This window comes from Panthera onca, chromosome B2, assembly GCF_046562875.1.
Source record: "Panthera onca isolate mPanOnc1 chromosome B2, mPanOnc1 haplotype 2, whole genome shotgun sequence".
NCBI lineage: Eukaryota > Metazoa > Chordata > Mammalia > Carnivora > Felidae > Panthera > Panthera onca.
Genome location: NC_138343.1, coordinates 136378956 through 136393343, shown reverse-complemented (window position 1 = coordinate 136393343; position 14388 = coordinate 136378956). Strand labels below are relative to the sequence as shown.

Sequence of the window (14388 nt, the reverse complement as noted above, 5' to 3'; positions counted from 1 at the left end):
GTGGTGCCACTCTGGTGACTGGTTGGCTCAGCATGTGTTTGGGAGAGGAGACTGACTTTTTTGAGTTGCATTAGATCAGTGCTTACAGAGTAAACAAGATTCCACATGGTGGTTGTTTCCACTTCTTCAGGGAGGGATCCAGGAAGGAAAGACAGAAATGCAGACCTTGAATTGAAGCAAAGAAAGCCGCATGCCCGACGGGGCTTCTTCACTGTTATCACACCTAGTGCCTTTCCTAATAGTTGCCACGTTGTGCTGTTGCCGTTGTGAACTGTTGTGGGGATAAAATGTACTTTCATCTACCTCCTCCGGTTACTGTTGTCTTAAGACACTTAGCCAGTGTGGGCCTAGCACCTTTCCGTGATCACTTCAGAGAATAGCTCTCAGACTTAAGTGGGCAGAGAAGCAGTTGCAGAACAGGCCTTCAGAGTCATAATCTTATGGTTGTACCTGACTTGAATCGTTTTTTAAAATGTTACGCAAACAGGCAAATCTTTGGCTTGACGTGAGAAACAGAGATGATTCCACTAACCTAATTCAGAAAGATGTTAAAAATACATCAGTTTAAAATGCACGCCAGGGGCACCTGCATGGCTCAGTTGGTTAAGCCTCCGACTTTGGCTCAGGTCATGATCTCATAGTTCGTGAGTTCGAGCCCCGCATTGGGCTCTGTGCTGAGAGCTCAGAGCCTGGAGCCTGCTTCAGATCCTGTGTCTCCCTCTCTCTCTGCCCCTCCCCGCCTTGCGCTGTCTCTCTCTCTCAAAAATAAATAAACATTAAAAAAATTTTTTTAAATCTATGCTAAGAAAATGCATATATTAAAATCCAGTTAATTCTTTAGCAGTATGATCAAGTGTACTGTTAATGCACAATCGGGTATAACTGAGAGCCAGGGGTACTGAGGTGTTCATTGAAATATTCAGTCACCACGATATGGGGAAATACTACCTGCCCTCCCCCTCGCCCCCCTGCCAGAATGGAGGAGCATGTACTAACCCTCTAAAAAGGCAGAGGAAAACAAAGGTATTTTTAGATGTAAATTAAGTGCTGTGAAGCATGATGTGATATGTGTATCTGTCAAGGACTTGGGAAATTTATTAGCAGGCATGAAACTCTGCACTTTTTTTTTCCTTGAATCCAGGAAAACCTTGGAATATATTGGTTGCTCATATATGTAGTCTAAGATAAAATTGCATTCTTTTACATATATTAAGAATATATGTGGTGTTCTTGCAATATAACCCAAAAATGAGCATATTTTATCTGGAGACCGTATATTGAGAAATAGTGGCTTCAGGTTTTTGACACTTCTGTAACTTCTTAAGATAGAGATCAAAGCGTGTAGCACCCGTCTTTAGGCCTTATTTTTGTAAAACTACCTTCTGTGGGGCTTTCTGCTCTCCCAAAGTCATCCATAGTCAGTCTGGTTTGGGGAAGGTGCTGTACAAACATAGAGTTAGGGTCAGTCTTTGTTTACCTGGACTAAACCAATCATGAGGACAGTCCAGGGACTTAGGTGACTATTACAATGCAATTTTCTTTCAAGCACCATGGTCCTCTTTAACTGATACTCCAGTTATCAACTTGTCAACTGCTGCCACCTTACTGTCAGCTGAAAAAGTTGCCTGTGTAGAACCAGTGTGCCCCCTGGGGTTCTGTCTGCTCAGCTGCCCCTCCGCCCCAGCCCCATGCTTCACTATGCCGTAAGGGGCAGGATAAGTGATCTCCATTTGATTATAGTTTCCTCTAAAACTTCAAAAGGAATTGAGCATAAATTACCCAAAGGCTACTGTAGTGTGAATTTCAGTGTCACACTGTCAGGCCATCACGAGCAGGTGTTCCAGGAGAGGGTTTACATAGTTTAATTCTCTCTACTTTTGGGTTATCTCGGCCTTTGTTCAAGGTGCATGATTCTAGTGTCCCAGGTGACTGACCGCAGCCCCCGAGACCTTTCACTGGGTCCCCCAGGATTCAGGAACTGCATGAAAACAGGATTGGGGTGGTCTGTCCTGACATTCCAGTGTTCCTAATTGAAAACAGAAATTAGCTCCCAACCACCACCCTGCCTCTCGGGCGTTGGGATGAAAACGTGCATAAACTGAATGTAGAGCAAAATTAGTATTTTCAAGGGATTTAATGGAGAAAACACAAAACTGCACATTAATGCTAAGTAAGTATTAACTATTAGAATGAATGTGTGACTTTTCTTGTAATTAAGGCCAGCCGCATGAATTTCTGTCTCTTTCTAAGCTGGGAGTGGTCATGTGAACAATTCTAGCAGCGAGGAGATGTAGCTACTTTCGTGATTATTACCCATCATGGGAACTTACCATATTAATGCTCTGCTGAGAGGCAAAGAAAGTGTGAATTATGTATTGCTTTTCATATCACCCCAAATCTAGAATTTTCCATCTGACCTACTTTTGCCATCTGTACCTCAGTTCTACAAATTCTGGGACAGAGCTGCCCACGTGAAAAGCTAACAGTATCTCAAAGTCTAAATTGGTTCTTTGCTTCTGGAATGGTATTTTAAAAATTCCAAGAAGTGTTGTAGAATTACTATTTCTAAGTTCCAACTGAATGTGGGTGAGGCAGTCCAGTATACTTTTTATATTTTCTAAAAATTAATAGAAACCCTTCAGTTGTTATTTCTTTCCCAACATTCTCTTGAAAGTATTAATGTTTCTTTAAGGAGCTGACCTAATACCTACATTTTTCCTCTACTTACTTGTCTAAATCTACTGAATTTGGGTAGAGTGCTGTGCCTTTCCTGTTACCTTCTCTAAATTGTATGGGGGATCTAATTTTAACACATTAATGCAGGGGAACCTGGGTGGCTCAGTTGGATGAGCGTTCCACTTTGGCTCAGGTCATGATCTCACCATTTGTGGGTTTGAGCCCTGAGTCGGGCTCTGTGCTGACAGCTCACAGCCTGGAGCCAGCTTCAGATTCTCTCTTCTGTCTCTCTCTGCCCCTCCCCTGCTCGCTCTCACTCTCTTTCTCTCTGGCTCTCCCTCTCTCTCAAAAATAAACATTAAAAAAAATTTTTTAAGACAGTAATGCAGTTCATAAGCTGACTTGTGGCTGTTCTAAGTGATAAGCCCCCTGTGATAGGGACCTTCATGGTCATGGGCAGCTAATGCTTTGTGGGCATGTGTTGTCTCTGCCACATTAAGCTCAGTGATGGATAGTAGGCAGAGCTCTGAGGTAAATTTGTTTCTATTTTTGCTTTTTCATTATATATGACAAGTCAAAGTTTGAAACCGGCTGTGCTGATGTTAATATTTCTGAAAGTCACAATGAAATTCACATTTACCTTTGGTGTTAAGCCAAACATGAACTCCATGTTGTCCCCAGAGTGAGTCATTTTAGAGAAGCCTAAGGTACTTTTGTAAACCACAGAAGTGTGGTACATATACCCTCTTTGTAAACACAAGTCAGAAACCCAAAGATGTGTGTTTCTTCTCCTTAGTTTTGAGTCAGATGTTGTAAGGAGACAGCTGGCCACCAGCTGAGACAGTTATAGGGGTGAAGACATATTTGATTGTTGGATCTTTTTGTTTAAATTGACATGATACTCCACTCACATAAAATTAACCACTTTAAACTGTACAATCAGTGGCATTTATTTTTTTTTAATTTTTTAAATTGTATTTATTTTTTTATTTTTTTAATGTTTATTTTTGAGAGAGAGAGACAGAGAGAGAGCTTGGGCGAGCATGGGGGCGGGGGGGGGGGGGGTAGAGAGAGAGAGAGGGAGACACAAAATGTGAAGCAGCCTCCAGGCTCTTAAGCTGTCAGCATGGAGCCTGACTCAGGGCTCAAACCTGTACCATGAGACCATTACCTGAACTGAAGTCTGACCCTTAACTATCTGAGCCCCCCGCCGCCCCCCGCCGGCACCCCTCAGTGGCATTTAATACTTTCACTATCTTATACAACTACCCCCTCTATCTGGTTTCAAAAGATTTTACATCAGAAAAAAGTCCCGCCCCCAGTAGGCTTGGCTCCTGGATCTTGAAGTTTAAAACTATAGTTACCTTCCAAAACCATCCTTGAGAGCAAAAAGCTCTCCCTTGAGAGTAAACTGAAGGATGAATAGAGAGTCTTGACTCTAAGAGGATGAAAACCCACAGTTTTAGAATTCTTAATTCCTTTATTCCTTACTGCAGAACATTCAGAGGGCTGTTGCAGACCATTGTGAGCCTGAAAAAGAAGATAGTGACTTCCCTGTATACTGGATTGGTCAAATCCACTGAGAGTAAATGAGATGGCTTTTTTCTTCCTGGTTGCTTCGTGATTGCGATACCTGTTTTATCGATCATGAATTAGAATTAAGTCAACTAGATGTGCTGAGCACCTAGTATGCATGTAGCTAAAAAGGACAGACTTTCTCATTAATATATGATTAACAAGTGCGCTTTAGGGGTGAAGGGAATTACCAACACGTTGTAGAAAAACACAATGGGATTGTGGGTTATAGATAAAGGTAAAATTTCCTTTTATCTACAGATGGAGACAAAAGGAAATTCTATGGGGTCTTTCGGGAAGCACAGATTTTAAAAGTTCAGACTGACAACAGGAGTGGGTGGAAGGCGCTATAAATATAAACACATGTGAAGAAAGGTGCAGAGGAGACAATGAGAATGAACATGGTTTAAGATAGTGAGGGGCTCTCCTTCCTTGCACAGAGGATCAGTGCAAAAAAAGACATGATGGGGTCAGTCTAGTTATGGACAAGCCTTTAAAAGAGGCCATATAAGGGGCACCTGGATGGCTCAGTCAGTTAAGCACCTGACTGTTGGTTTCAGCTCAGGTCATGATCTCACAGGTTTGTGGGTTCGAGCCCCACGTCAGGGTCTGCACTGGCAATATGGAGACTGCTTGGGATTCTCTGTTTATTCTCTCTCTCTGCTCCTTCCCCACTCGCACTGTCTCTGTCTCTCTCAAAGTAAATAAACTTAAAAAAAAAGAGAGACCAAATAATATGAATTTTGTATATTTGGCAGTAATCAAAATATGATGATGAAGTAGTGGAAAGTAATTGGCTGGAGAAAAAGCATTTTGAATATATAACAAAGTCAGTCTTTAAATTCATTACAATCTCATTAAAATATTCCAGTAAGGTCTTTGGTGGAGATTGATAAGCTAATTCTAAAACATATTACAAATGTATAAGAGTCAAAAATAGCCAAGACCATCTTGAGGAAAATGAGTAAGGTTGAAGAATGTATCCTCCCAGAGAATGAGACTTATAGAGCGGTAGTAATTATGATAGTGTGGTGTTGCCACAGACAGCCAGCTGGGTCAGTGGAACAGAATTAGAAGTCGTAGGCACACCAACACATACAGACGCTTGGTTTATGTCCAATATTATACTGCAAAACAATGGATTAAAAATACTATTTTCAGTAAGTTAGGCAGGATCAATTGATATTAATAAGAAAAAAAAAAGAATTTTGACCCCTATCTATGGCTGAACACAAAAATTAAGTTTAAGAGTATTGTAGATCTAAATGTGAAGGTTAAAAAAAAAAAGTTTTGCAACAGAGTTTCTCAAACTATCTGTACTAAAAAACCTTATTTAATTTTTAAAATTTCTGACCCATCACAGACCAATATTTTAGAAAATAAAATGCTGCTGGGACATGTCAATGTCCAGTTGCTTTACAAGTTTCTTGACACCTACAATATCTCTATCTTGTCATGAATCGGTAAACATTTTGCATAGACTGATACTATTTTATAGGCCACACCTTGAATACCATTTTTCTAGAAGGTAACTTGGGAAAATATATTCATGACTTTGGGATAGGCAAAGATCTCTTAAATTGGACACCAAAACCTAACCCTGAGTTTTCCAGTGAAGGAAAATACTGATATTATTAGACTGTAATAAATTTAAGAATTTCATTTTATCAAAAGGCACCAGTAAGGAAGTCATTCCCATTAAGGGACAGCCATGTCACAAAGTGGGAGCAGATATTTGCAATACACAGAACCAAAAGGAACGCAGGCACTCCTATCCAAAATATAGAAACAACTTTACACATCAGTAAGAAAAGGAAAGACTCCAGTGGGCAAAAGATTTTTAGCAGGCAATCACAAAAGAGGATAGCCAAATGGCTAAAAAGCATAGGAAAAGTGCTGAATCTCGGGGCACCTGGGTGGCTCAGTTGTTTGGCCATTTGACTTCAGCTCAGGTCATGATCTCGCACTCACGAGTTCGAGCCCCATGTCCGGCTCTGTGCTGACAGCTCAGAGTCTGGAGCCTGCTTCAGATTCTGTGTCTCCCTCTGTCTCGACCCCCTACCCTGCTCACGCTCTGTCTCTCTCTCAAAAATAAATAAACATTAAAAAAAACATTTAAAAAAAAGTGCTCAATCTCATTAGTCATCAGGGAAATGCAAATTAAAATTACAGTGAGGTACTACCATGAACCCACTAGAAAGGCTTCATCGGAAAGGATCCACAAACCAGGTGACAGTGGAGTGCTACGCAGTGATGAAAATGATCATCATCAACATGCGTACCTTTCACAACCATGACAGGGAGGGAAAGAAGCCAGACAGGAAAGTACTTCAGGTATGATTCCATTTTTATAAAGCTCAAAAAGAGGCCAAAATAACCTATGATGTTTACAGGTAACACTGTGGTGATCTTTGGCAAGGAGGGAGGTAGTAACAGGGAGGAGATCAGAAGAGATTGTAGAGTCCTGGGAATGTTCTGTTTCTCGATCTGAGTGGCAGGAGTGGGTATGTGCAGTTTGTGAAAATTTATAGAGCTCTACACTTAGGGTCTGTGCACTTTTCTAGATATATAGAATGACTTCAATATAGTTTATTAAAAAAAATCAACTGTATATGATGACACTTAATATTAGGAGAAGAGAAGGGGTTTTTGTTATTTCATTTTAAAATATTTATTGAGAGCCCACAGTCAGGAGGCACCGGGCTTGCACTGAAGCCTATGGTCCTGTGGCAGAGCTGTGAACTATGTAAGTGCAGGTACATCGGAAACTATGAAATATCGGTAAATATAAAGCCTGTGTTTCTTTACTTGACATCCCGGTGGCCCCTCCTGTGGTAGGACCTGTTTTTTCTAACACGGCATTCAAATCCTACGTAAGAATTTCTCCCGTCAAGATTCCAGTTAAAGAACAAGTCATAACATACCAAAAAAAAATGAGAAATAAAAACCATGTATATAATTGTGATGGATATGAATAAAGAAATTAGCGTGGTATTTGCCAGAAAGAGCTGGAGGTCCTGGACTGAGGGCAAAAGGCAGGAATGTAACGAGGGAGAAGGGGGTGTGGTACAATGGCAGAAAGTGGTGAGACATACAGGTAAGATAAGGAGTTTGGCCCTTATCTTACGGGCAATAAGCCACTAAGTATTTAAAAGCAGGAAAGTGAGAGCTTTTTAAAAGCTCACCCCAGTTGCTTTGTGCAGAGTGGACTGGAGAGACCAGGTAAGCCTGTAAGCAGGTAGGCCAACCAGGAGACCATTAGAGCCATTCAGGTAGGAGAGTTGGCTCTGACTTGGGCTGGGGCAGAGGAGACACATCGGATCCATAGTGCAGGACTTGGTGTGAGATTGGATATGGTGAGGGAAGGAGAGGAGGTGTGAGGCGTGACTCCTAGGTCTTGAACTTGAACAGTGAGAGGGTGTTAGCTTTCAGTGAGGTGAGGAAGACAGAGGAGGAAGCAGGCTTTACACGTAATATGCTGGAGATACCCGTGAAATGTGTGTGTCGAGTATAAACCCTAAAATTTAGGACAGATATTTGGGTTAGGAACATGACCCTGGGAGCCTTCAGGGTTAGAAAACATTTGAAGCCTCAGGAATGGACACCCCCCCACCCCCCTGGCCCCGGGAGAGACTGCGAGGAGAGAAAAGAGGGACCTGGAAGTTAGCTGAGAAACTTCAGGTTTTAGAGCCCGGAAGAGCAGGCGAAAGTGAGGAGAGGGTGAGAACATAGAAACAGGTGACCGATCGCCCTGGTCTTGTGTAATTTGAGCTTTGGGTTAAAGCGCAGTGTTGTTGCTCAGACTTGGGGGAAATCTGGAGTGGGAAAAATCGTGTTGAGGAAGAAAGTAATGAATTCGGCTTTCAATACAGAGTCATAGACTCAGACTCACACTGAGCAAGCTCCCCTCCCGGACTGCAGATGAGCCCAGTGAAAGCCAGAAGGATTGACGAACTCGTTCAAATTCATTTACGTTAGTGACACAATGGTTTTGAAACCGGAAACTGCCTGGCATTCATTCCAGTCCTTTCATTTCGGAACCTGTTTGCTGGTTAAAGGACTTCCATGTGAATTATCTTCATTAATCTCAACCGATGTGAGACTCAGCTAGTGACACGATGCCTCAGTCCAAAAAAGTACATACAGGAGTGTGATTCCACAGTCTTCTCCACAGGCACTGATGGATGAGATTCTCATGCTTCAAGAGGAGATCAGTGAGCTCCAGTCGTCTCTGGCGGAGGAGCTGGTGTCCCAGTCTCCCGAGTCCGACCCCGCGGAACAGCTGGCCTTGCAGTCCACACTCACCGTCTTAGCCGAGCGGATGTCCACCATCAAGATGATGGCGTCAGGGAAGCGACAGCTTTTGGAGGTAACAACCCTGAAGGTGCCGCTCGCGTCCAAATTAACTCTTCAAGTTGTGTTGCCAAGCATGCGGGTTTTTTACGTGATCTACATTTTTATAGTTTCCCACTCAGAAGAAGCTGGTATTGTGTGTGTCTCAAGGAGGGTCTCATGAATAGAGCACTGAGTGGACAGCCATGAATGTGTCTTTTCACCACTTTCTGACTCATTTCAGCATGAAAAATTGAGAATGCGTAAAGGAAAACTTGGTAGACATGAGCCTTGTGAAGAGTAATTGTAAAAGGTTTGCATAAGGGTTTGCTATGTTTGAATAAAAAGCATTTTATGAGTCGTATTACTAATACCCTGAAGAATAAATCCTTAGTCATTCTTAGCCAATTCGAGCGCGTTAGTTCATGAAAATAGTTTTGCAATTCTGGTTCTCGTGTTACTTCAACATTATTTAATAGATAAATTTTGGTAACAATAACATGGGTTAAAAAATAAGTCATTTTGCTTTTTCTTTGTTCCCTTGTAATTCCTGGTCCTAAACATACATGATGTTCATGTTGTGGCTCCTATAAATTAGATTAGACAAGAGATCTCTTTAAGGACATTTAGAGTGTCTCTCTCCTTGTATCTTCAGGGTCAAATAGCTTCTCTGGCACATAATCAGTTCTCAATACATTTCTTATTAAATGGACTTAACATTATGTTTTTTTATCTGCTGGTTATGCCGTAATTCAGTAGAACACGGACCTGTTGTTGGAGTGTATAGGCTCTTTCCAGTTTTACCTATTATAAGATTCATCAAATCATATATTTGTATATTTTTTGTTTGGGAGACATTTAAAATCAATGTGTCAGCTTTATTTAATCTCTGTTTTCAACTATTCAATAAAAATTTTAATTTAAAAAATAACAACAGGGGGCGCCTGGGTGGCTTGGTCGGTTAAGCATTCGACTTTGACTCAGGTCATGATCTCGTGATTCGTGAGTTCGAGCCCCACGTCAGGCTCAGTGCTGACAGCTCGGAGCCTGGAGCATGGTTCCAGATTCTGTGTCTCCCTCTCTCTCTGCCCCTCCCCTGCTCATACTCTGTCTCTCTGTGTCTCTCAAAAATAAATAAATGTTAAAAAAAAAATGTGGAACAGACCAAAAACTCTTATAAAAAAAAATAACAACAGTAGTAAGTCATGAAGGAACTAATTTTTAAAATAAGGTGTTTAGAGTACTTGCCTTAAGAATTCCTTTTTTAACTCATTAATATTCTCCCTCATCGCTCTAGGAAATCTGTGTGGAGTTTTAAAATGAAGTGATTGGCTTGGATTTTTTTTTCTTAAATATGAATTATTTGCCATCAGTGAGAAAACCCAGAGATGTAACCAAAAAATTTGAATTTCTGTCTTCACTCAAGAAACTTGTCCCCTGAAACACCCCCCCCCCTTCCTGTAGGGGGTGACTTGCTTTAAGCTGTGTGCTGGTGCCCTGACCATGCTTGCCACTGTCCCCACCACTCCTTACAGTTCCCCAGACACTGTGGTAACGTATCTGTTGCCGTTTACCGCCTTATGCCATTGTTTTGTTCTAATGCTTGGTCCGTTTCCATTATTCGTGTTATTTGCCCAGCCCTGTAGGTATATTACATAAGACACCTAACCTTAATCTTACCTGAACCTTTAGGCGCACATGAGAATCATCGGAAAAGCTTTATCAAAATACTAATCCTGAGACTCACTTCCAGAAATTCTCATTTATTGCTCTGAGATGCGGCCTAAGCATGTTTGTTTTGTTTTGTTTTGTTTTGTTTTGCGTTTTTAAGTTTCACACGGGATTCTGATGAGCAACTGGGGCTAAGAACCTGGTTCTATTGTGTTGAACCCTAACGACTGTACCTCTCGGTGATCTGTGTCACATTCTATTTAATTCATTAGGAGAAGTTAAATGATCAGCTTGAGGAACAGAGACAGGAGCAGGCCCTGCAGAGGTACCGCTGTGAAGCCGACGAGCTGGACCACTGGCTCCTGAGCACCAAGGCCACTCTGGACACCGCACTGGGTACAGCCCAGGAGCCTATGGACATGGAAGCCCAGCTGGTGGATTGCCAGGTACAAAAATGGTCTGGAGGAGATACTCCAACAGCACCAAGTACTTTGTTTAAGCACAGAAAACGTAGTCGGAAAAAGACTTGGTATGGATGTGTGATTTTTTTTCACAATCCATATCTTTTGTATGTTTAGAGTAGAAAAACAATACCTTATAAAAGCTTAAATGAAATCCAAAATTGGACTTAGTCTTTTGAAAAATTTTGCCAGTAGTATCTACTGTTTAGAAAATTTTCAGCTTCGGGGCACCCAGGTGGCTCAGTGGGTTAAGCTTCTGACTGGCTCAGGTCATGATCTGGTGGTTCGTGAGTTCCAGCCCTGCATTAGGCTCTGTGCTGACAGCTCAGAGCCTGGAGCCTCCTTCAGATTCTGTGTCTCCTGTCTCTGTCCCTTCACATCTCTCTGTCTCAAAAATAAGTAAAACATTAAAAAAAGTTTAACTTCAGCTTCCTAAAGGACATTTTTTTTAAAGACCATAAATACCCAAAATACTTATGGTATCTATATTTAGTGGCTAGTAAAGAATACAAGCCCAATGAAAAGAATTAGTATCAGCCAATCAGACTGTGGATCAACACAGCAAGGGTGTTCCTAGGTGCTCTACTGCAATTTTGGTTCTAATTCTGATATATTACTTGGACAACAGTATGCGTGACTTGATATTTCTCCTAATTGCAATCAGAAAATATGCAAACATTGTTAGTGAACACTATCTTTTTTTCTTAATGTGTAGCACGCTACTTTGATCATTCCTTTAGTGATTTGGGATTTACTGTGATATTGATCATTAGAACTTGGATTTTTATATTTTTCAGGCAACTTATCTATGTGTATTCAAAGCATTGTTATTCTCTGCCTTGATGACAGAGAATAGAGGACCACATGTAAATGTTTTCTATTCTTTAGATCATTTTTTCTAAAGTTTCCTTGCTGAAAAGAAACATCCATTTTTAGCACTCCCTTCTAGTGCTCAAAATTAGCACATGTACTAACTAGCATTCCAAAATTATGTTTTACCATTACTCCCACCTCTCCCTTTTGGATGTCTCTATTTTTATAGCTGTGTGTAAAGTCCACAATTCAGTTAATATATTTCAGGATACTTATGAAGTATTCAAATGGTATTTTGACAACATTTTTAGAAACCAGAAGTAAATGGAACCACACAAGTACCCAACAGTTCCTCACTCAGTTAAAATCTGGTGTTTAAGCCAGTTGTGTAATTACAACTGTGGCTATTACTAGGGTCACATTATGACTTTTGGGACCCTCGGCACTTTGCTTCTGTGGGCTCTGCCTCTATAAAAGTGCTAAATATTTTATTTTTATAACTGCCTTGGTACAAAGACTAATATGAGCCAGGGTGGATTCATTGTTACATATTCATTATTTTATTCATTTTTCTCTTCTGATTTTAAAAGAAATTAAAATTAAGATTTTTATTGGGCCTCTAAAAGTATCATGAGCCCTCAGCATTGTGGTAAGTCGGCCTAATGGAAAAGTCTGTCCTTCATAGAATTATATTAGTTTCTCAAAAATAATCTTTAGGAAATCATCCTTTAAACCCCATTTCATTAAACATTTCACACTTCCACTTAGTTCTAGTTATTTGGTTCAAGCCTATATTCTTAAAAGGTGGTGGCAGTTTTTCTGATTTTGCATAAGGAAATAAAATATCTTTCCTCATTAATAAATTATTTACTTGCATATAAATTAGAGAGTTAAGGAATATAAGAACAGAATGATTTGTGTAGAAAATAAAATGGCTGTTACTGGTTTAGCTTTGATGTTTTTATTTTGTTCTTGTTTTAGTTTTATTTTATTTCCATTCAAATTTTATTCTTTGGGTTTTTTTTTAAATGTAATTTATTATCAAATTGGCTAACATACAATGTGCAGAGTATGCTCTTGGTCTTTGGGATAGATTCCCATGGTTCATCACTTACATACAACACCCAGCGCTCATCCCAACAAGTGCCCTCCTCGATGCCCATCATCCATTTTCCAAAGACGGAGGGAGGCAAACTGTAGGAAACTTTTAAATACAGAGAACAAACGGGGGATTGACGGTGGCTGTGGGAGAGGGCAAAATGGGTGATAGTTTTTGTTTTAAATCTTACCTTGGAGGAAGGGAGACTATTTTATTTTGCTCCTTCTTGGGATTTAGCTTCTATTTGAGAAGAAAAGGCAAGCCCTCGAGAGTAGTCACAGAAAGTGAAAGTAAAATTCTTACGAAAACTTTTAGAAATGTAAGCTTAAAAATACATTATATACAAAACACATTGAAAACCAAGAAATAAAAGCCAATCTGAAAAGGAAACAGAAAAAAAAAAAACACAAAGAAGCAATGTCTTAAAAGAGAGAATCATCTTTAAACTGACAAGAAAGTGTTGATCATATGATGTCTTTACTGCTAATAGTCATAAGCGTCACAGTCTTACACTAAAATAATAACATAGTTATAATAATGGGATAACACTAAGGAATGGTCTTTTCTCCTTATCCATGCTTTCCTGGTACTTTTCCAATATGTTTTCCACTATATAGTATCTAATCTTAAAGGAGAGAAATATTAGGAAGCTCAAGGAATCTTTAAAAATCTGTAACTACTCTTCAGGTCTGTCAGAAAAGTAGGAAAACACCATGAAGTCCTCTTCTTTTGGTGACAGGAAGTGTGATGTTTATCTTTGAGAAACGACGTTTGCAGTGGCTGGCGGGATGCGTGAATTCCATCCATATTTCTGTCGTTCCAGAACATGCTCGTGGAAATCGAGCAGAAGGTGGTGGCCCTATCGGAGCTGTCGGTCCACAATGACAACCTGCTGCTGGAGGGCAAGGCCCACACCAAGGAGGAGGCAGAGCAGCTGGCCGTGAAGCTGAGAACCCTCAAGGGCAGCCTCCTGGAGCTGCAGAGAGCCCTACATGACAAACAGCTCCTCATGCAGGTGAGGGCTCCAGCCACCCACAGTAGGACAGGGCCACAGCACCTCCCAGTCCTGGCTCACTGCTGCCCGCCTTCCCCAGCCTGGGGTCCATCAAGGGAGAGCTGGGGAATGATGCATACTTAGGTACACTTCCACTTTCCACAAACTTTGGCATAGGTTTTCCAATAGGTTTTGTAAGGACTGTTTGAATCTGTAGACCTGAAGATTGCAGGATAGGAAAACAAAAGAAAATGAAAACAAATACCCAAATTTAGCAGCTATGCTATTTAAAAAAATTTGTTTTTAAATGTTTGTTTATTTTTGAGAGAGAGAGAGAGTGTGTGTGTGAGCAGGGGAGGGGCAGAGAGAGAGGGAGACACAGAATCTGAAGCAGGCTTCAGGCTCTGAGCTGTCAGCACAGAGCCCGACGTGGGACTCGAACTCACGAACTGCAAAATCAGGACCTGGACTGAAGTCGGACGCTTAACCGACTGAGCCATCCAGGTGCCCCACAACTACACTTTTTTAAAAAGTATTTAAACATAGGTCATAGATTAAGATATTTAATAACATTTTTTCCATGTTTCTTTCATTCTCCTACATTCTACTTTTCAGAAATACTCAGACTTTTTAATTTAGGGCTCATACCTCTAACATTGTCATATATTCCAGGTGAATTAAACATTTTTACTCTCATGTAGTGACCTTATTGTTCCCTAATAGTGATTTTCATTTTATATCACTGGAGCTTTTGGGGGGTAATATTT

At 40.6% G+C, this 14388-nt stretch overlaps 1 protein-coding gene across 18 annotated transcripts in view; it reads left to right on the top strand.

Annotated features, from left to right (window-relative positions):
• The window catches only part of SYNE1 (spectrin repeat containing nuclear envelope protein 1), a 470951-nt gene that overhangs the window by 318072 nt on the left and 138491 nt on the right, over nucleotides 1-14388 (top strand). For 14 of the 18 annotated variants that reach the window (XM_078447468.2, XM_078447472.2, XM_078447473.2 and 11 more), the window contains 3 exons: nucleotides 8414-8620; nucleotides 10527-10700; nucleotides 13451-13642. In XM_078447468.2, the coding sequence (XP_078303594.2) occupies nucleotides 8414-8620; nucleotides 10527-10700; nucleotides 13451-13642 (573 nt within the window). The remainder of the gene's footprint in view (nucleotides 1-8413; nucleotides 8621-10526; nucleotides 10701-13450; nucleotides 13643-14388) is intronic. The other 4 variants (XM_078447476.2, XM_078447475.2, XM_078447471.2 and 1 more) reach the window with 1 other exon arrangement.